Raw genomic sequence first — 24,010 nt, forward strand, 5'->3', positions numbered from 1 at the left:
CAGGGAGGGATGCTGAGTAGTGTGATCCCCCTGTAGTTGGAGCACACCCTCTGATCCCCCTTTTTAAAAAGGGGCGATCACCACCCCAATCTGCTAGTCCAGCGCCACTGTCCCCAACTTCCACACAACGCAGCAGAGGCGTGTCAGCCAAGACAGCCCTACAGCATCTAGAGCCTTGAGGAACCCAGGGTCGACCTCATCCACCCCCAGCACCCGCTACTGAAGAGCTTTTTGACTGCTTCAGCAACTTCAGCTGTGGAAATATGTGTGTCTGAGTCCCCTAGCTCTGCTTCCTCATTGGAAGGTGTTTCAATGGGGTTGAGGAGGTCTCGGAAGTATTCCTGCCACTGATCTAATACGTCTCGAGTTGAGTTCAGCAGCACCCCACTCCAGCTGTACACAGTGTTGATGGAGCAGTGCTCCATCAACAGAATCACCTGGACCAGACTCTCCTCAATGTCCACCGGACGTCGTTTTCCATGATCCCCTCGAACTCCTCCCACGCCTGAGTTTTTGCCTCGGCAACCACCGAAGCTGCATGCCGCTTGGTCTGTTGGTACCTGTCAGCTGCCTCCAGAGCCCCACAGGCCAGAAAGACTTGATAGGACTCCTTCAGTTTGATGGCATCCCTCACTGCTTGAGTCCACTAGTGGTTTTGATGGTGGCCGCCCCGCCTTACGGCTGCAGCTCCAGTCTGCCGCCTGAACAATGGAGGCAAGGAACAAGGCCCATTTGGACACAATGTCCCTTGCCTCCCTTGGGACATGATTGTAGTTCTGCCAGAGGTGGGAGTTGAAACTCCCTCTGACAAGGGACTCCGCTAGGCGTTCGCAGCAGACGCTCATATGACGTTTAGGTCTGCCAGGTCTGACAGGCATCACACCATCGGAGCCAGCTCACCACCATATGGTGATCAGTTGACAGCTCTGCCCCTCTCTTCACCCGAGTGTCCAGGACATGCGGCCGCAAGTCTGATGATACAACCACAAAGTTGATCAAAGAACTGTGGCCCAAGGGGTGTTGGTGCCAAGTGCACATATGGACACCTTTATGCCTGAACATGGTATTCGTTATGGACAATTCATGACACGCACAGAAGTACAATAACAAAACAGGTTCAGATAAGGGGGGCCATTCCTCCCAATCACACCCTTCCAAGTCGCACTGTCATTGCCCACGTGAGTGTTGAAGTCTCCCAGTAGAGCGAGGAAGTATGAGCGCCCCAAGAAGGGTGGGTAAACTGAACTGTTGATGGGTGCATAGACACAAACAACAGTCAGAACCTGTCCCCCCACCTGAAGGCGGAGGGGGGCTACCCTTTCATCCGCCAGGTTGAACCCCAACGTGCAGGCGCAGAGACAGGGGGTAATCAATATGCCCTCTCCTGTCCGGCGCCTCTCACTGAGGGCAACTCCAGAATTCCAGCCCCTCTTGAGAGCCCTGGTTCTAGATCCCACACTGTGCTTCGAGTCAATCCGGCAATATCTGTTGATGAGTGTGTCATATTTGAGGCAAATAAGCTCGGATACAAAAGGTCTGAGTAAATTGTTGCATTACCTGTTCAGTTGTCATGAGAGATATGATCTGACAGAGGCTGGACGGCGTTTCAAAAAAAGTGGATTGGCAGTCTCTTTTATGTAGAACTGGTTACCATATAAAGACTTTGGAAGCCTGGATTGTAAGTAAGGGCAACCCAATGGGCCTTTATTGATAACAAACTCAGAAGTTGCAGGATGACATCCTTGAATATTTTCTAAAGGTCAGGAATACTGAGGTGACTATTCTTAACATTCCCTGTCTTTCCTGCTCCCTCTGCTACTTGATGTTTTCCCACAACTTTTTGCCTCACAGATCATATTACTACCTGTCATTGATGAAACAAACACCTTTGTTGAAAGATTGGAGGTTATGCAAATTATTGACACCATGATCTTATCTGACTTCTCTGGTAACTCCCTTCAGGTGATCACTGGCTTGGTTTTGAAAAGGTTACACTTCTGATGAAGGACAAAAGCAAACAATGGACACTGAGGATCAACTTGTGGGACCATGAAAATGGCACTGGTATAACAGAGTACAAAAACTTTGAGTGATGAAGCCTTTAGACTGAATGTCAGAGAATAAGAAGGCGATGCAGGTAAGACAGTCAGTTCTAGCAGCTGCGTTTCAATTTTCCCTAAGGTTACTTTGCACCTAAAAGACCCATATAATGTTGACAATTATCTTTTTTCAATATTTCCTACTAAACTAAACAAATTAAAAAAAAAAAACAAATAGAAAATTCCAGAAACAAGGACAAAGAAAACTTCATTTTATTTTTCAGTGAGCAGGGTTGAGAATAGATTTTCTCAACTACATTGAGAAGTTTCATGCCTCTACATCAGGGTTGGGCAAACTTTTTGGCAAAAAAACAGCTTGGTTTTGAAGGCTCTGACATTTACTTGCATTTCATGCCCAAACTATTTTTTCCCTTGTGGCTTCACATCAAGTTCATTCATGTGTGTCAATGGGTTTGAATAGGATCAAAATAGCAGAACATCTGACTAGTTTGCCAAAATGACCCAATACTTAGTGGGTGGAGGTTTCTTTCTCTGTTTTCAGGAGTTATCTCCGGGGCTTTCAAAATGCTTGGTTAAAGCGCAAGTATCATACATACACTAATATTTCTAAGTTCAATGAAAAAGCCTGTGATGAATACATTATATCATTATACATTATACATTATATTATAATTCGAAAAATTTATATTTACAAACTACTAAAGGTCAACACTGAAGCTGCCTTCCTTCTTTGGGTAGTAAAGGTTTTAAACTTATCAATTTATCATTGATATTAGCTGTAACATGAGTGGGGATTCATCAAAAACTACCATGTGTTAACTAATTTATAGGTAGAAAAGGCCAGGTGTTTTTTTATTGTATAGAAAAAGAGTTTTTGACTTAAAGGAAAAATGAGAAAAGAATTATTGAATCATAAAAGAAAGTCATCTCCCTTTTTTCGTTCAGTATCAGTCTTACACACTGTACAAGAAGGCTTAATACTTCAATTTACACACGAATAAGTCGTACAATGTCTATATTTTGGAATGGGTTGTGGAGAGACATGCTTGTAAATAGGTCTATATATCAGTTAATCTGTGCAAACTCCTGTACATTCATTCAGTACAAGGGCAGGTTCTGAGCAGAAGTAAGCAGGCGAAAGCTGTTGTGACATTTTGTGATTAACGTGTTAAACACCATATAATGTACCTTGTTGCAAAGCAGGATGAACAAGACCAGAAAATACATCTAAAAATCCTCCCTATTTAGGGCATATGTAGGACAATATAACATTGATCATGTTCTTGATAATCGGTGGGCCTGGATGGAGATTATGTGGCAGTTTGTGGGCCACAGTCATCCCCCAAGCATCTACTATATTGACTTTCAATCCTTTGAAAACAGCCCGGAGCACCTTATCATGCTGCAGTGAGTACCAGTCGCTGTTGGTCAGTGCATCAAACAGTTTCAAGGCTTTGGGATTAGCTGTCCGAATAATAACCACTGTGGCTGGAGCCCTCTTCAGAAGGCGAATTACTGCCCTGCGGATGCTCTGTAGTCGCCGAAGGTAAACCTCAACAGGATATATGCTAAAGTGAGACCAGATACCAAAAATCACAACAGTGTTCTCTCCGCCAATCAAGCTATCCAGCTCATTGGCAATGTACCGAAGCTCTTTGACAGGAACGTCAAGAAAGCGGATAGGGGGCCCATGACAACGAAATGTTAGCAGAATGTTGTTTTTTAAGTCCACTGCCATGAAGGGTCCAGACTGCAAGCTACTATGCAGATTAAATTCCTTGAGCTCTGAAAGAGATTAAAAAAAAATGAAGATACAATATCCATTTACTAAAGATTTAAATCAAGTACAAACCTGGTAATGTGGTGGTTAGGTATTCGAACCACTGTCTGACTGTGGAATCTCCATACAGGTGAATCATCTTGTTTTTTAGACACTGGGTGATTGCAGAGGAAGAGCTGAACACACGAACAGTGTTGCCATGCAGGGCTTGCCATAAACCCTGGTAGTAATAACCTGAGGGTCCAGACAGCTCCCCTCTCTTCTCCACTTGGGAAGAATCTGGAAGAGGTTTGCAAATATGACTGTCATTATTACAGGTTTTCATAATAATCAAATCCGATCAAACCCCCTCCAGTCTCCAATAACAGCATTATCAGTGTAGCTGTTATACTATTGTAATGTTTTATGAACCAGGTATCAAAAAGTAGTTCTTACAAATTAGAAAGTGATCCCAAATATACTTGTAATTGAAGCAGTTTTTCCTTACTGGGTCAACATTTCATTTTGTTAGCGATTATATGGTGTGTATTTAACAAGCCCTTGGTATATGGAAACGCAAAGTTCTCCCTATTAATGTTTGTAGAAAAATGTTTTATGGCAATAAAGTGTATGGTTTAAAGCATGGGTGCCCATACTTTTTTGGCTTGCGAACGACTCTTAAAATGACCAGGTCCAAATGATCCACAAGCAATATATATATGTGTGTGTGTGTGTCTGTTTATACGTCTGTGTGTGTCTATGTCTGCATGTGTATGCATTGCTTCCCCTGATGACAGCATGAACATATATGGTACAATATAATTGTGTACATTTTTGGACTATACATTACATTACATTACCTCCATTTTTGGAGGTAGCCCAGGTAGCCCAGCCTCTAACACACATCCAAATCCATAAGTCATGGTGGAACGGTATTCGTATCGAGATCTCAGATTGGCTGTACTGTATGTCAATGAAGCGCGTCAATGCCGCAGTGGGGATGGATGATGGATCTATCCACACGACTTATCTTCCACTTCTTCCTGTCCTTACAGCCTTTCCCTTCAGTGGAATCAATCTTCTCCATCTAACCCAATCTCTGTATCATCCTCTCTCACACCAACTACCTTCATATCCTCTCTCATTACGTCCATAAATCTTCTCTTTGGTCTTCCTCGAGACCTATTTATTTTACTTTGAGGTCTACAATAGCCACCTCTTCTATCCTTGCCTATCTCTCATTTCCACATTCATCAGCTCTTCAAAGAACCCTTTCCATCTTCCCATCACTCTTCTTGCATCTGTCAAAATGTTTCTCTCTCTATCCTTAACAGCCTGGAACTGTTGTACATCCTTTCAATCTTTATCTCTGTGTTTTGCCAACCTGTATAGATCATTCTCTCCCTCCTTACTGTCCAGCCAAGCATATACAGGTCATCATAAGCCCTCTGTTTTGCCTTTGCTACATCTATCTTTACCTTACCTTACCATTACCCTGTACTCCTGTCTGTTCCCTCAGTCTCTTCAGTCATCTCAGTAGACAACTTCTTCTTTACTATTTACTTGGTTTCTCTGTATATTCTCAACGCCTCCCTGAAAGCCATACAACCCTACTCCCTTTTCAGCTTCCACCACTTTGTCCTCTGCTCTGCCTTTGTCCTCTTGGTCTTCCTTGTCACCAGAGTCATCCTACAAACCCCCATCCTATCCTGCCTAGCTATGCTCTCACCCACAGCTGCTTTGCAGTCACTGATCTCTTTCAGGTTACCTCGTCTGTACAAGATGTAGTCTACCTGCATGCTCCTACCTCCGCTCTTATGCGTTACCCCATGTTCCTGTATTTTCTGGAAAAAAGGATCACTCCAGCCATTTCCATCCTTTTTGGAAAATCTACCACCACCTGTCCCTCTGCGTTCATATCCTGTATATCAAATCTGCCCATCACTCCTTTATCTCCGCTATTGCCTTCACAAACGTGTCCATTGAAGTCTGCACCAATTACCACTGTCCCATCTCTGTGGATATTCTGCATCACATTATCTAGCTCATTCCAGAACTTCTCCTTCTCCTCAAACTCACATCCCACCTGCGGGGCATAGCCACTAACAACATTAAGCATCACACCTTCAATTTCCAATTTCAGTCACACAAGTCTATCTGACAATCTTTTAGGCCCCAGAACGTTCCTAACAAACTCCTCCTTCAAGAAAACTCCCATTCCATATCTATTCCTGTCAGTATCATGATAGTACAACTTAAAGCCTGCTCCTAAGCTTCTCGCCTTACTACCTTTCCACCTGGTCTCCTGGACACACAATATATCCACTTTCCTTCTCTGCATCATGTCAACCAACTCTCTACCTATTCCTGTCACGGTCCCCAATATGCAAAGTCCCTACTCTCAATCCCAGACTCTTGTCTTTCCTCTTCTCTCTCTGCTTCCGAACACACCTTCCTCCTCTCCTTTCACCAACAGTAGCCTATTTTCCATTGGTTCCCTGTAGGTCATAGGTGCCAATGGCGGTTGTTGTTATTTCGTGCCTCGATCTGATTGTTATGCATGATTCACATGTTTGGTTTTGGCAACTTTTTTATGCTGGCTGTCCTTCCTGACACAACCCTCTGTATTTATCCGGGCTAAGAACCGGCTTGGGGAGACACTGACGGGTGCCGCCCTGAGGCTACATCTTATCGTCACTACTTGTGCTGTTGTCTATTGTGCAACTTGCTGTTGAGTTGTTTTTAGATGTTGTACGGTAGTGCCTACTTTGAAAGGCAGGGCTCCGGGATCGACCTGTGCTGACTTTCCGATCGACTTTGTTGCCCAGCTCTGGTTTAAAGTGATAAAACATTTGAGGCTAATTGTACTTAAATAGCATTAGTAATAGTTATTCAAATATTTTTTTGATTAGTTTGTTTTATTCTTCACTGCTATTCATACAGAGGATGTTCATAAACGTTGTGCAAAACACTGAAGGTTTAATGATCTCAACTATCATTTGTTGCAGTCAAACCTCAGTCATATGTGAGATGAAAGTGAAGTATCTGTTTTGCCTACAATCTGTTACAATCAATGCTTACCATCAAGCTTCAGGCAAAATGGCTGCGGTTCTGTTGCTGCGTTTTCTCAGGTTTTGTTCATTTTTGACAAAAATGGCACAAACACACTCACACAGTCTACCTTCTTGCTCATTAGTTGTGTTTTACCTTTTAGTTTTGCCCTCACAATAACACAAGATGATCCTGAGGCAGGAATACTGACTTTCATATTTTCTCCACTGAAGGGGAAAGAAAAATATTCTTTGTTAGTGTAAATGTATTTTTCGTCCATAACTAACTTTTTTCAGTATAAAACAAACACTTTATACACAATTTCCTGTGTGATTGTTACTGTTATTGAATTCTAGATGTAGCACTAATTAGATTTTCCCTGATATAGAACACTGTCACGAAATATCCTTAATATTGTTCGATCAAAAAAATGCCTCATGTTATCTTACTTTTGAAAGAGCTTCTCCTTGGTGGCTTCAATTCTTTTTTTGAAGTCTCCTTTGTGATGGCTGATCCTTGCTTCACAACTTAGCTTTTTTGGCTTGTGGCAGAACCATGGTTCACCTGTTTGGAGATCTGTGAAGTTGCACAGTGGTTTCTTTGTTGGACGCATGCAGATATTACAGAGGTTTTTTTCAGAGATGGGTCCTGATCGGAAGAGACTATAAAAGTCAATTCTGTCTGGCTGTTCCTGGTTTAGTTTGTGCAGCACTGTGATAGCCTCACTGGAGTGAACCAGTATCACCTGGTAGCAGAGACAACCAGTTATTCCTCAATAAGTCTGCACCTTTTAACTGCTGAGTTTCACAAAAACATTGTAGCCACAAAAAAATGTATAGATAATTTTATTATATCTGTAACAATATAGATAATTAACTAAATAGTCTGTAAATCAAGCCTGTTCATCTCATCATACTTATGTGATTCAGAATGTTTAACATATTGGACCCATATGCTTGGATAGACTAATTTTGGTCATTTGAATTCCAGACAAAATTCAATCTTCATAGATCACCTCAACCAAGTATCATTCGTCTGTCATGATCATAAATGCCTCCAGATGATCACTTCTAATACGAGGTTTGTCGTTGCTGGATTAAGATACAGCTCTCCAGCAGAAAGCTAATTCAACTTGACAGTAATTGCTGAAAGTGATTTAACCAAATTGAAAGCAAGCAAGTTGAATTATTTGTTAAATCATATATAAAATGTTTGAGTTTTACCTCAACCTTTGCTTCTCCCTCCCAGAGTAAAGGAAAAGCAGCAGAATAGGAGCCATTCAGATGATCCACTACTTGTCCAGCCACACCAGCATTAAGAGATGAGTTTTGGAGTTTAGCTATTAAGAAGTCACCCCCATATTTCTTGGGATTCCCATTAAAATCATTGATATCAATCATGATTTCAAGCTGATCCCCCACATGCCATTGTTGCCCTTCCTTCCCAGGAAGAATTCGGAAGGTGCTGTGAGCAGGATGACTTGTCTGCTTTAGGTCAAAAGACTTTTTCAAGGATGGAATTGCAGGCCAAGCAATGGACTTTAGAAGGAGACGTTCCTGCTCAGCATCATGGGGTAACAATGGCTGGAAGCTGCAGAAGCGATTTTGAGATTGTGGTTTGGGGATCATTTGTTCGGCACTACTGGTGTTTTTTATTTTTTGTAGAACCTGACAGGGGGAATCAAGAGTCAGGTGCTGACAGAAATATATGACAAGTCATATCAAAGTAAAAAAAAAAAAAAATCAACAAAATTATGGCAACTATGAAACTCGGCCTGAGTTGTGATAAAGATTACAAATACTGATAATAATTTTGTTTATGTCTTTTGGAAGAAGCTAAAAATGTGAACGTTGTGTCTTTCAATAACTAGATTGGGGCACAAAAAAAGATATGAGAACAGTTGAGACAGGAGGGGGGAAGCCTATCATTCAATATTATCCCATCTGTTGTTTTTTAATTCAAATTAACATACATTAGCATGAATGAACATGATTAGACTGGTGATCACTAATTTTAAATCTGAGTTCAAGTAAGTAGTTGCTATCATGAGCTTCACTTTTTTTTTTCACAAGTTGGAAAATAAAACAACATGAAGGTCTTACCTCACTGCTGTCTGAGTAATACATATAGATGACCAGAAAGACAAGAAGGAAAGTAAAGATGGCAATGACCTTTGGAATATAATTATTTCTCTCACTTCCCCCGCAAGTACCAATATTCATGATGATGGTTTCTGGTAACAAAATAAAAACAATGTTAAGAAATTACACCTTTTCAAAACAATTTCTTTGCACATGGCGTGTGTCACATTACATTTTACACCTCAGCCTTATTCTCCTTTTTATGTAAAATTACAGATAGATAAAGAAGGATATTTAATCCAAAATGCTGAGTTGTTTTGTTTTAAAAAAAAAAACACAAGTATTTGTTGCGGATATTGTTTGAGAACAGGGAGCAGTAGATGGAATTGTAAGCTGTTTTACTGGTTTTTCCTTTCTGCCAAACCCAACAAACATGACAAAGAAATGCCTAATATTTAAATCAGATTTAGTTGTCTGAAAACTTAAAAAAGAAAATTCTGTTGTATTTTTTTCGCTTTTATTCGTTCCCTTACTGGGTTTTGTTTGAGCTCATTTCCATTTATTTGGGTCCATATTGGTGGACAAGGACAAACTGCTATTCCACACAAATATAGATGGACTTGTCTCAAAAAAAGTACATTTCACTTTGGACACCCGTTACTGACAATGCACAATCGCCATAAAACAGCTATAAACTACCACAGAATATTCTAGACTGCATGCACTTGATAGTTACCTTTCAAGTCACACTACTTGCACAGGTCCAAACTTTACATTTCCACTGCATATTTAACTCGCTGGCTTTTGTGTCGTTACTTATATAGTTATATTATGTCCTTAATAAGATACCTATTCAAAAGGTTTATTATCACATGTACGGTCTCGAAATGCGTTTACATGAACAATGTAATTTTTATTTTGCTGTTCACAGTGAAGCCGGACAGGTATCAATAATTAAATAAGCACACTGTTAAGCACAGATATAAACAATGCTGATAATTTTAAACAGTATTGAAAGGATGTACAAGTTATGAGTACATTTTCCTTCACTTGAATCCCTTGTACCACTGAATAACAGAACCATAATGTATCTTAAAAATGTTACCATTTAAAGTTCATGCAGCTGTATCTTCTTACTTTTAGGGTGCAATTATGGCATATCTGTCCATATATCGATGGAGATGACTTAGTGGAGAAGGATAGAATGTATTTCTTAATCTGGAAATGTATCACAGCTAAAATAATGCACTGATAATCAAATGAGATCTATCAGTCGCTTTAATACAGCTCAGCAACACTATTTCCTTCAGTATCAGATCTTAAACAAACAGATTTAAAATATTAAGTTATACTTACCTCAGACATTTAGAATAGTACTTTGTAAAAGAAGCAAAGAAAACAGTATCCAAAACTAGAACTACAAAGTCGCAAGGTATGAGAACAACGAATTCAGGACTAAACAAGAAACAAGAACGGCCAAGAGTGATAGGCAATCCCTAAATGAAACAACGGGTGGAGACAATGAAGAGGAGCTTGAGGAAAGGGACAGTGTAAATAGCTTTGCATGAACAAAAGCACCTGGGAATTCCTTAATGCCACCCCCCCCAACCCCCACCCCCATTAAAAAAATCAGTTTCTCTAGATTCTACAGGACTGTCCCAGAAAATTAGAATATTGTGATAAAGTTCTTTATGTTCTGTAATGCAATTACGAAAACAAAAATGTCATACATTCTGGATTCATTACAAATCAACTGAAATATTGCAAGCCTTTTATTTTACTAATATTGCTGATTATGGCTTGCATCTTAAGAAACCTAAAAAATTCTATCTCAAAATATTAGAATATCATGAAAAAGTAATTTTTGTTTTGTTTAATTGCATTACAGAAGATAAAGAACGTTATCCCAATATTCTTATTTTCTGAGACAGTCCCGTAGATTAATTGTCAAAATAAGTTAATGTTTTCATCTTCTAGACTAGAAGGGGATTGCAACATTATATAGTCATTCAACCATGGAGTTCTTTGATATCGAACGAAAAGAAGCTCCCAACAGTCATCATCATCATCATCCACTGGCCAGTCCCTGCCCCACGCTACAATTTTGAATGTAATATAATCTCTACTAAAAACACAATCATTGATTTTGTTCTTTCCGTTGATTCTGTTTATTTCTATTTGTATTCATGTATGGCATCATCATTCTGGTAAACACATGCCTTGCTCTTATTTGTTAAAATACCACCAACCTTTTGATATTAGAGGAAGTCCCAAATTACATTTGAAGTAATCACTTCATAAAGTGGAAACAATTCAAGTTGTGTTCCATGGTTCAGAACTAAATTTTTGCAAACGAGGCAACACAGGATTGAAATATCCCTTTCTTTTATTGCTTCTCAACAAAAGAAAATTAAACGTATTCATGGGAAAAAATATATAGACAGAAATGTGCAGTGTCATTCTATCATTATCCATTTATTAAACATGACTAGATAAATTAATTCTTGTTTTCATATGAACTTGAATACACAGTGTCTTTGAACTTCCTGTGGAAAAAAAGAGGTTTTATTGTTTAAAGTTCTTCATATGTTTCCAAAGGGCCGCTTGACTGCTGCAGCTGGATGCTGATGCCTAACAGGTGTATGAAATTTTGATTCTCCATGTTTGGTTCTTGGTCTTCAGTGAAGAAATCTGTCTGGCCACATACATTGTGATGTGCCCCACATGTGACCAGTAGTGCCCCTAACTCAGGAGTGGGCAAACTTTTTGGCTCAGAAGCCGCATTGACTTTTGTAATTTGACAGACGCGCCGGGTCACCACAAGATACGATACATATAAAAAAGAAAACATATTTGTCAACAGTACATATCAGACTGGTCTGACATAGCATGACATTTGCTTTGAAAATGAAACCAGCTTGGTTTTGAATGCTCTGGCGTTTGCACAAACCAGTTTTTCCCTTGTAGCTTCACATCCAGCTCATTAATATTTGTCAGTATATCCACAGTAAAGGCCAGTGGCGGGCCGTGCATTTTACACCTAGGCCTTCAGTAGTGCTCCGAATCAATCAATTAGTTTATAGCTATAAAAAAAACATCTTATTATGCAGAAATGCAGAATAAAGAGAGGTGCATCGCAGATGAATAACTCGTGTAGTGTCAAAATTCGCCCGCGGGTGCACGTCGCGTGACAACACACTGACACGACCCACGCGTAATCGATCACACAGTCTGCGGCCTTGTCCGGGGCACGTCCCGGCACCCCAATAGCCCAAATTCCAACGGTGTGTAAAACAAGTCATTATTTGGAAGTAAACCCGACCGTTGAGGCAATGGTATAAAATGACCGTGCCTGCTCGCCTCCAGGCCTCAACCTCCTCACCTGCACATCCGCTGGACGCATCTCGCCGGTTGTGCAGGGGGGTGAACCATCCTCTTGGGGTGACATTCATTCTGGCCCGAGATATCTCGTTAGTGTATTTCCTGACTTTGAATAAACCATTCTTGCTTGATCAGTTCCTGACCTTATGATGTTTTTCCCTGAATTAAATCTGAATACACCGTTCGTTCTCAACAAAACATTTTTTGTATTGTGAACAGAAGCGTAAAATGAAATTCAAGTTTTTTTCTTTACCATCAAGTTTATGGCAGTCTCTTCATTACAGGCCACCAATCTCTTTGACGATGGGGTAATTGCTTTCTTTGTAGTTTTCATGGTAGTTTGGGGTGAGTTTCACACTAATCTTTGTAAGATCTACATCACTTCTTATTTTGGCACTAAATAATTCACTAGATCCATTTGTAAACTCACATTGTTTTGCAACTCACAGGCAGCATGGCTGTAAACATTAAACAGGTGTTATTTGTATGTATATCAATTAAGTTACATGTCAGCTTAACATGAAATGGGACCTTATCTTTTATCATAATACATTGTGATGAGGCCGGAAATATCGAGATACTGTCAGTACTGAACAAGGTCCCATGGCATAGAAGGTCCAAACGAATAGTTTGTGGCGGGTTGATATTCCTCATTATCTGCATACACTGCGGGCAATGGAGCAGCTTCATCATCCAAAATCAGATGATTCCTTTCTTTAAGGGATTGATATTGGATGACTGTGGGGGCTATAGTGAAATGAATGAAACAGAATCTAAGAACTATGTAGAGGAAAAGACCTAAAGAATGTATATATCTTTTCAAATTACGCTGTCTGATATGATATCAGCTTAAGTTAAGGACTACTAAAAGATGCAATTTTGTACATCTTAACCTTTTGCTATTTAATCATATAACATAATAAGTTATCTGAAGTCCAAGATATTCAAATGATCAACATAGACAATTTAGAATCATAAAAATCACAGCAATAACAACAGTTCTCACCAGTCCACAGTTCCAGCTCGGCGTTAAGGTGTTTGGCAGCCTCTTGCACATTTTTGTCCAGCCTCCAATATCTCAGCATGAGGAACAGAACTAAACACAGCTGAAGGACAAAGGTCAACACGCCCAGCATGACGATTGTATTCTTAACTGCTGAGGGGGAAAAAAAGAGAGCTGAACTTGTACCTGTATATTACGAAACATTGTTTTGTCAATGTTGTATATTCAGCTCATGCACAGTACATTTACTGCACTTTACATTCAGCACAGTCAGTGCGGTGCTCATCTGCACATGGAACTACTGGCCATTTAAACTGCACTAATCCTTGCATTTGCAATTTGTGAGTTGCATACCAAGCTGTACTTAAATGTCTTATTGCACTGCCAGCACTGTTCATATTTATAATAATGTTTACACTATCATTATTTCTAATCAATACATATCTATCTGGAATCCGCTGCAGTCTTATAAGTGTTATAAATGAATTCCAGACAAGACATAGTTTTAAAAAAAGATGACAACATTTACAGGAGAAAAAAACAGCAATATAGGCGAAAAAAAGAAAATAAATGTGGCTGGACATTAAATCTTCCATCAGATTAAAGGATGTAAAACAACAATGTTTTACATTTTACATCAATGTGAAATGCAGTTACTCACCCCCTGATGATAACTGTGGCACAGACTCCCAGTGAGAAACATCGTTCTGAGAAAAGCCAAAAGTCATGTTTGGATTCTGGAGCAATCCCATCCCTGTTTTGAGGAGATGGATGTGCTTGGGTTGAAACAAAGAACACCTTTGGAAGAGTAGTTTTTTTTGAATTACCTGATGTTTCATTTGAGGAATGTATTGACTCCCCACAAACGAAACAATAACAACGATTTCATGATTAATATTTTTTCCAAACAGATACTAGAATATTGGCATATTTAAATTTGATTGATATTTATAGAGACATTTTTAAGTATTGATTACATTGGCAATATAATCCTTGTTGTTCATTTTGTTATCTATTTTTATCTTAGTTCTTGTCATTCTGTTATCTTTCTTTTATTCTTGTTGTTGTCATTACACTCACCACACTTATTTTTCTGTCTGTGACACGGAATGTTCTTAACAGAACTTGTGGGAAAGGTTACTCTGGGTATTGCCACTTGATAAAGGGCATGGAAGATGCCATTGAGACGCACCTCTGCCTCTTAGAACTAAAACAAAAAAGAAAACTAATAAAGCATAACTGCCTTCAAAATGAATATATATATACAGAGCAACACTCTGACGTTACAAATCTGCAATAATGATTTTAAGCTTTATGAAGAGGACTAGAATTTATTGGAATGGTGGGGTATTTGAACAGCTGTACAGAAATGCAGAGCCATGTGTCATGTCACTAAACACGTTCGATGTTTTCATATCTAACAGATTTACAGTTTAGCCCAATTTTTTAAAAGTTCCCTAAGTACTGACCTTACCGTCACTGCCTGTAGTTGCTGTTCTCTTTTGTTATCCAAATCCTTATGTTTTTGGCTTCAGTCACAGCAGAGGTTGCTCTCTAATCCTTTCTAATCCATTAACTGTCCTGAGACGCTCCCCTGCCTGCTAAGCATGGGAAGCAGTGCCCCTCTCACACAGCAGAGCCTTCACATTCAAAATATACCTGCAATTAACAGGCAACAAAAAAATAAAAGATCAACTTAAAGCTTTAGTTTTAAAATTCTGTGGAGATTTGCTTCTGGTCAGAGGAGAGTTGCTTATGCAGTTAGTAAGCTAACAATAAGTTGCAATAAGTAAGCTATCCCTAGGACTTTGTTCAGATATCCCTCCATACCTGAACAAAGTTTCTGGCAGCAACCTCTTCAAAGGAAGGCTTTTTATATTATATTCTCAGTCTTTCCCTTTGCTTCTATTGTTTTTATGCAGATCCATTCTTTTGACACCCAAGCATTATGTTTCATTACTAATCGGGATGGTGTATTTCAATAGGAAAAACGGTCACATGCATAACCATTTGGGTGAAAACAAGTTTCACAAGTTTTAACTCAACACTGAGATGCGCCTAGCTGCAGTTTCTGTTTCTCATTTATATTCAGGGCATCAATAAATCACTCATCAAAGAAGGGGGGTGTAGCTCAGGGGATTAGAGCAGTTGTCCTTGGAACAGAACATTCCCGGTTGATTCCTGCACCCCTCCTATCCAGATGTCGTGTTGTTGAGCAAGACACTGAACCCCCTAACTGCTCCCCTGCTCACTAACTGCCTTCTGCTCATGGTTCATCCATGATGGCATGATGGGTTAAACACAGTGGTCAAATTTTGCTGATGTTGTGCTGTGGATAGGTCTCATTACTGTCTTGTACACCTTTCCTCTCATTTTGGCTGATAGTCCTCTATCGTATAGTATCCCTGACACTTTTCTCCACTCATTCCAACCTGCTTGAATCCATCTCTTCACCTCCTATCCACACTCTCCGTTGCTCTGGACTGTTGACCCCAAGTACCTGAAATCCTCCAACTTCTTAATCTACACTCTCTGTAGCCTCACCGCTCCACCTGGGTTCCTCTTATTCACACACATATACTCCGTCTTGCTGCAACTAACTTTCATTCCTCTCCTTTCCAGCGCATACCTCCACCGCTCTAGATTTGCCTCAACCTGTTCTCTCATAAGTCTATCTGATTTTCTTTTCACCTCCAGAGCATTCCTAACAAACTCCTTCAAGATAACTCCTACTCCATTTCTCTTCTTATTAGTTTCATGATAGTACAACTTAAAGCCTGCTCCTAAGCTTCTAGCCTTAGTACCTTTCCATCATGTTAACCAACTCTACATTTTCCTGTCATAGTCCCAATATTCAAAGTCCCTACTCTGTCTTGCCTTTCCTCTTCTCTCCCTGCTTCCGAACATGCCTTCCTCCTCTCCTTCTTTGACCTACGGTAGCCTAGTTTCCATTGGTTCCCTGTGGGTCATCGGTACCAATGGTGGTCGTTGTTGACCTGGGCCTTGACCGATCCGGTATGATCTAGTTATTATGTTTGATTCGCATGTTTGGTTTTGGCAAAAGTTTTACACTGGATGCCCTTCCTGACGCAACCCTCTGCATTTATCCCAGCTTGGGACCGGCTCAGGAAGACACTGACTGGCCCGTGCCCCCCTGAGGTTGGCTCAGGGAGACCCTGGCCCATGTCGCCCTGAGGCTTCATTAATAAAAGGTATTTCTTTAATCTGTAAAATAATGCGTACATAGTATATAGCATAAAATTCCAGCTGTGGGGTGAATCTCCAAAGTTCTTTTTTAGTCCAAAATGGCACCAATATCTGGCTCTGTACACAGAACATGTACAGGACTGTCTCAGAAAATTAGAATGTTGTGATAAAGTTCTTTATCTTCTGTAATGCAATTACAAAAACAAAAATGTCATACATTCTGGATTCATTAAAAATCAACTGAAATATTTCAAGTCTTTTATTATTTTAATATTACTGATTATGGCTTACATCTTAAGAAAACACAAAAATCCTATCTAAAAATATTAGAATATCATGAAAAAGTAATTTTTGTTTTTTTAATTGCATTAGAGAAGATAAAGAACTTTATCACAAGATTCTAATTTTCTGAGACAGTCCTGTACATATGTGAGAAAAAAGTACAAAGTAGAAACAGGGAAAATTAATTGTACATCATTATTGCACTGAAGGCATATATCAACTATATCTAGCTCTTGACTGGATTTATCCAGACCACTACTCAATTTTAAAGAGCTGGAAGTTCATTTCTATTGTGATTATAATAGTATCTATAACAAGCAGTTGACTAGGAAACCTCTTTGCACCATCTTTCAAGACCGCAGCACAATATGGTTTCTGTTTTTTCCTTTACTCTATATGACATGCAGTAAGTCCATTAAGACTATCCATTGCTTATACCTGAATTAGCTCACCATAGTTTAATCAAACACGTTAACACTACAGTCTTAAGATGCCAAAAGTTTTGATCAATGAATGATTCCAGTTTTCCTTCCTCAAATCCTTTTGGGGCTTTTAAGAATCTTTGAATGTGATGTCCCAACAACCTCCATGAGTGCCATGTGAGTGGGAAATCTTGATAACTTTAGCAACAGTTACTGGTTGACTCAGAACCAAAAGTATAGATTTTAAAATTTGAAGAAAGTATCAGGCCATGTCCTGTTCAAAGAAACGAGTGGGTTGGCTGCTGTTGATTTAGAATTATATGAATTGTGATTTTTTTTTTTTATGATGAATTCAGTAATTATATTGTATGATTGTATACTATTGGCTGCTAGACTGCCTCAGCCAGAGACTACAAGCAGTATCTGTCGGCAACAACACCTCGAGCACAGGAGCTCCGCAATGACCGACAGGACCAGCAACCTTGTGCAGCATGCAGATGACGCAACTCTTGTGGGTCTTATCACCAAGGGCGACGAGACACACTACAGGTCAGGGGTAGACCTGCTGACCACATGGTGCAGAGACAGCAACCTCAGCAAGACAAAGGAAATTGTTGTCAACTTCCAGAGAGGCCACACCCGACACCTGCCACTGACCATCAAAAATGCTGTTGTGGAGAGAGTGAGCAGCACAAAATTCCTTGGGGTGCAAATCAGTGAGGACCTCTCCTGGACCACCAACACTGCATCACAGGTTAAAGCCCAGCCCGTCTCTACTTCCTGAGCAAACTGAAGCAGGGAAGTGCCTCACCATTCATTATGACCACATTCTACAGAGGAACCACTGAGAACAACCTCACAAGCTGCATCACCGTGTTGGGCAGAAGCTGCAAAGAGCACATGAGAACCCTACAGGGCATAGTGAATACAGACAGAAAAAATCATTGGTGCATCTTTCCCCTCCCTGCAAGACATATACACCACCTACCTCATTCGCAAAGCTCTCACATTTGTGAAGGATGAAAACCACCCTGCATCCAATCTGTTCAGCCTTCCGTCCTCTGGGAAGAGGTACAGGCCTCCGTTCCCGCACCACCAGACTCACCAACAGCTTCATCCACTGGGCCATTAGGATGCCAAACTCTCTCCCACCACCAACAGCCCCACCCACTTGGCTGCCAAGAAGTTAGGATCGGCCCAAGAACAAATAACTCTCCAAAAGCACTGGGACACACTCAGCATTCTTTCTCCTCCAAAGACAACAGGTTGAGTTTGTACCAAAAAGTTTTATTTTGGTTTCATCTGACCATAGGACATCCTCCCAATCCTCTGGATCATTCAAATGCTGTGAAGAAAACGTCAGAACCTGGACATGTACTGGCTCAAGCAGGGGGACACATTTGGCACCGCAGGATTTGAGATCTTGTGGCATAGTCTTTGTTACTTTGGTCTCTGCAGGTCATTCACTGGGTCCCCCAGCGTGGTTCTGGGATTTTTGCTCACTATTCTTGTGATCATTTTGACCCCACGGGTTGGGTTCTTGTGTGGAGCCCCAGATCGAGGAATATCATCAGTGGTCTTGTAAGTCTTCCATTTTCTAATAATTCGTCCCACAGTTGATTTCTTCACACCAAGCTGCTTACTTATTACAGATTCAGTCTTCCCATTCTGGTGCAGGTCTACAATTTTGTTTCTGGTGTCCTTTGACAGCTCTTTGGTCTTGGCCATAGCGGAGTTTGAAGTATGACTGAGGTTGTGGACACGTGTCTTTTATACTGATAACCAGTTTAAACAGGTGCAATTAATACAGGTAACGTGGGGAGGACAGAGGAGTCTCTTAAAGAAGAAGTTACATGTCTGTGAGAGCCAGAAATCTTGCTTGTTTGTGGTTAACACCTACAAAACCATTACCCATTAATTCATTAAAAATCCTACAATGTGATTTTCTGGATTCCCACCATTCTGTCTCTCATAGTTGAAGTGTGTCTATGATGAAAATTAAAGGCCTCTATCATCTTTTTAAGTGTGAGAACTTGCAAAATTGGTGGCTGACTAAATATTAAATTAAATTGATAAAAATGATACATTTTTTTTCCCCACTGTCTTACCCTGACTCTAACGCTACCCACAACACCTGCACCTTGTTGCGGCTGATGCCTGATCTCACTTGACTTGACTGCACTGTATTGCATACCAGTATTTCTCTGTAGTTTTAAATTTACTTATTTCTGGTTACAGTAGTAACAAGGCATAAATGCTATTCATTACTCTTGTTACAATTGCTACACTTGTCACACTTAGATTAAAACACAATACATCTCATTACTATATGTTGTCCTGTCTTGCATTTTATATTCCGTCCTGTCTGTCTATGCATGGAATAGTAATTTCAACTCCTTTCTCTAGTGCATGTGAAAGGAATTGACAATGAAAAGCTGACCTGATAATGGTATATTATTGTTGAAATCTTCTGTCATGGCAACTGGACTTGAATTTCTTCACTTGATGACATGTCATCCTTCATCCGGGTGATTTCTTATTCCAACGACCCGTAGGGAGTTTCCAAATATATCTGCCAGGGTTTTGGGCATGTCTGGGTTATGGTGGTTCATTATGTAAATGGAGGAGAATATCGGCAGAAACAAGGCCAAAGGAGGTTGTTATGCCAATGGGGCTGCGGGGGGGGGGGGTTGTCTAGAGTAGCAACTTTTTTTGGATCACCTAGATTTGAATGCGAAAAGGTACAGTCAGACTGGATGAGGGGTGAAACGTCTTTAGCTGAAGAACAGCAAGTCTCGTTGCCACGACAGAAGATTTCTACGACGATTCACCATGACCTAGATGACTGATAACCTCCACTAATATATTGGTATATGGTCCCCAATGTAGCTTAGCTGCGTGTATGTATTTTTCCTGTTTGCATTATGTCGGCTGGCATTTGGTTTTCATTGTGCATTAAAAACAATAACTGTTTCATGCTTTACACTAGAGCCCAATATCGTCCTCCTACCATGTCAAACCAGCACCTCCGAATGGACATGCAGAAAACTGCACCTAGTACGGTCACCCAAACTGTGGAGTTACTCATGCAGATTCCTGCTGGAGATTTACTAATCTTGCCAAAGTTTGTCCAGATAGTTTCTACCACTTTGAGCTTTTTACACTACGACTTCAGATCCTGAATGAAGACTGTAGATTTCAGTTTGGAAAACACGCCTCCCTCAGGCTTACAAAAACGAAACATCATGTTTACTCTTATCCTCAGAGGCGCTCATAGTTTTGTTTAATTGTAAAATAAAAATATTGAAGTGAATATCAGTTCATCTGCTCTGTTTGATGTGTAATGAAAGAAAAAGGTATAATGCAGCATATAGCTATTTAGTGCTTATAAAAAAAACTGTCATTCTGAATCATTGTCAACAAATGTATGTGGATGAGTTGTGTTAAATAATTTCATATATTTGATGTATTTCATTCATTTCAGATTACTTGCATTCCTTTCTATTTGGAAAATGCATTTTAAGCAACTAGCTTTACAGGGTAAATATAACAATTCTGTCAGTTCTGTAATTTATCCTTTCAAGGGATATAGAAACAGCGGACAGCTCTGCCAATTACCAAGACAGTTACCATTAATGCTTTAGGATATAAATTGATATCCTGTGCCTGCTTCCATATGGTTTATCACAAGGGACAATTTTATGTTTCCTGAAAAAGTCAGAACAAAAAAATCTCTGGCGGTGGGGTAAAAAGTTCCCATATTCAGATCACTCATCTGTTTTTGTGTAATTCTACAAAGTGTGTTACATTGCACTGCGATGACTTTCTTCTGTGGCTGATGGATTTCCAACAACCCTTTGGTCATGTTCATGCAGTTAGTTAGAAAAAACAGAAACCTAATTTTATGTTCTCAACAAATCATGCAGCGATTGAGCAGAAATGTTGTTCCTTTTTTTCTTATTCTCTGACTCTGATATTCTCATCCTCTCAGACTAATATGAATAACCCTATGCAATTTTCAACCAGATTGTGGGCAAGGATGCTCACAAAAATTAAGTGATGCTTCTACCAACACTATCTTATGAATATAAATGAGTTTTTTCCTCACCAGTCTTCATCCTACATTACGTGGAATGCCTCGAAAGGCCAAATGCAATGAAAGGCCAGGCCCAGATGACCTATTACATCCACCTCCGTCCCTTGTGAGGTGTCCCTTGGACTTTTACATTGCCCTTGTGTAACTGTGGTTATCCATCTCACCATCAGAGGGAGTCAAAGTGCTTTGATGGAGAATTAAATTTCAAATTGCGAAAATTACTGAAACCCAGTTGTACAATAATGAATACATGGAAGTAAGGTGCTACTAACATTTGTGTTGACTGAAAACTTGTCTTTTCTTTAATGTCAGATCTCATTAAAGTGATTTTGTCTGTTTAAATACAAATTATTCAGTTTTGCTGCACATCTTTCACTTCTCTTTTCTTCCATGTGAGGGGATCATATCACATACTCTGACATCAAGGCCAGCCAGCATAACACAGATAAGCAGCTCATCCTTACCACGCCACAATTTGAGAGGAAGCTCAGCACTGCCCTGAAGACATCCTGAACGTATCCACTCACAAGATGATACGATCAGCTGCATTTAGGCCATTTTAATTCACGTTAAGTCATACACCTTTTAATATACCAACCCAAACAATGCCACCGTGATTGTGTTGAACATCCCTGTGGGAGCTTTTTAATACCCTAAACACATCTGTTCGTCTGATGTCTATCATATTTAACATACAAATAATCATAGATTAGAGAGCAGAGGCTTGCACAGTGCTGTGGATTACTCTGCTGTCCTGGCCGTCATACAAACTCCATTTTGATTATTAAAAGCAGAGGACAGGGGAGGCAAACTGTTTTGTTTCCTATAAAGGCGAGGCGTCTCCCACTAAGAGGATTATCCCCCACACACGCTCAGGAGTTACATAATGCTGTCAAGAGATAATATTTGACATTTCATCATGTCATCATCTCCTGCTTTATCGCAGCTTGGCCCCTTTGCGAAATCACTGCAACTAATGTGAGGTGAGGTGGAACAGAGCAAGAGGGAATATGGCCTAAATTTGCCACCACTGGATACTGATGTGGTTTAGATTTGAAATGTAGACCAGAGAAACCTCACATTTCATAAGAAAAAGAGGAATAGCAAGAAAAATTATCAATTACTTATCGGAGTGAACACTTTAGATGTGCTATGGCTTAATCATATCAAAAGACATTGAGAGAGTGATCGATCTCTTACTTCCTGATACCATTATTATAGTATAAGAATAATAAAATAGAATACATTTTTTACTTTTCATTTGTGTTTTTGTAATCCCCATTTATGGTCAAATATTCCTGACTGCATATAAGCAGGCTGTCTGAAGTGTTTCAAAATATTTTGTCTGGCTAATTTGCTCACAGAAGGATTGGCAGAGGAGTTGATAAATGGTAAAGAAGTAATGATGATATGGACAATTCCAATATAAAATGTTAATATTTGGAACACAAACATTTCAGTGTAAAAAAAAAAACGGAATTTCTGAAGAATCTAATGTATCTGGTCAAAAAGAAAAACTAAAGCTGCACTCCTTGTGCACTCCTTATCTTTCACTTGGTACTTAAGACCTTAAGACACTTTATAGTCTTCACTTGTTACTTTAGACACTTTATAGTTTATTTGTATTTCTTATTCTCCCCCCTTTTTTTTCAGTGTTTATACACTTTTCTACAATTACTTATTATTGATATGTTTTTCTTGTAACTCTGGCACAACAATTTCCTTCGGGATAAATAAAGTTGTTCTTATTCTTATTTGTATTTTTATTATATATATGTTTACAGAAAATGCCACTTTTTTGGGTGGGAGGTGTTTTTTTTTTTTTTTTTTTTTTTTTTTGCATTTCCCTCAGACCCCTTACCAGATTTTCCTTCCTCACTCCTCTGAGGCTGCAAGGAAAATAATTTAAGGCCTGACGGCAAAAGCAAAGAAAAGCAGACATGAGTGTCACTACAAATTTTCCAAAAAGATTTACACCTTGATGTTGCTTTATTGTGTCATTTGGCTGAACACATTTTTCTTTCTAGTGTTCTGACAAGAGTCCTCTTCTCCTTGCTGTCAGTCTTTATTGAATTGAACCGATGATATTATTAGATCCTTCCACACCCCTGCGTACAGGGCATTAAGTGATAGTTTAAATTAATGAACTGACATATTAACAACTCTGTTGTTTCATTAATTTGCCTACCACTTAAAATGGATAAAACTTAATTTCACTCCTTTTTTAATATATTTAGCATATATTAAATTTTATTAGAAGTGATAAAATTGGACATATTACTGATCTCAGGTTTGTATTTGCAGGTGTTTCATTCATTCATTATCTATACAGCTCATCCGGTACTCGGGGTCGCAGAGCCTATTCCAGGGGTCAGGCAAGAGGCAGGGTTCATCCTAAACACATTCCCCAGTCAATCATAGGGCCACACATAAACAAACAGCCATTCATTCCATCATTCACTCATATTGAGCAGGCGTGTCAAATTCAAATGGGCCAAAATCCAAAATTTGGACAAAGTCGCAGGCCAACATTGATATTAATTGGAAAAAAATCTTCCTCCAGATATAACAATGAGCCTTTTCATATGGACCCAAAGAAGTTTGGCTTAAAAACGAAATATGGAACAAGCATAGCTTAATACTATACAATAAATTACTTAATATTGCA

At 39.6% G+C, this 24,010-nt stretch overlaps 1 protein-coding gene and 1 long non-coding RNA gene across 3 annotated transcripts; both read right to left on the reverse strand.

Moving 5' to 3' along the window:
- Positions 1-2,297: 2,297 nt before the first annotated feature.
- On the reverse strand, positions 2,298-10,472 carry LOC147234112 (NXPE family member 3-like). Of its 2 annotated transcripts, XM_086146877.1 has the most exons (7): positions 10,308-10,472; positions 8,973-9,103; positions 8,094-8,537; positions 7,320-7,615; positions 7,027-7,097; positions 3,913-4,119; positions 2,298-3,845 (listed from the first exon to the last, which is right to left on the reverse strand). In XM_086146877.1, the coding sequence occupies exons 2-7, from the start codon at positions 9,090-9,092 to the stop codon at positions 3,301-3,303; spliced, it is 1,683 nt and encodes a 560-aa protein (XP_086003003.1). In that variant the 5' UTR covers positions 9,093-9,103; positions 10,308-10,472; the 3' UTR covers positions 2,298-3,300. The 2 variants fall into 2 exon arrangements, with proteins under 2 accessions (XP_086003003.1, XP_086003004.1); XM_086146878.1 differs by lacking the exon at positions 8,094-8,537.
- A 912-nt stretch (positions 10,473-11,384) lies between these two features.
- On the reverse strand, positions 11,385-14,117 carry LOC147234113 (uncharacterized). Its single transcript, XR_015106101.1, has 3 exons — positions 13,997-14,117; positions 13,339-13,488; positions 11,385-13,079 (listed from the first exon to the last, which is right to left on the reverse strand). It is a non-coding gene; the product is annotated as an uncharacterized LOC147234113 (long non-coding RNA).
- Between the last annotated feature and the right edge of the window lie 9,893 nt (positions 14,118-24,010).

Source organism: Fistularia commersonii, chromosome 5 (assembly GCF_037954325.1).
Source record: "Fistularia commersonii isolate RoL2024-O1a breed Wild chromosome 5, RoL_Fcom_v1.0, whole genome shotgun sequence".
NCBI classification, from domain to species: domain Eukaryota; kingdom Metazoa; phylum Chordata; class Actinopteri; order Syngnathiformes; family Fistulariidae; genus Fistularia; species Fistularia commersonii.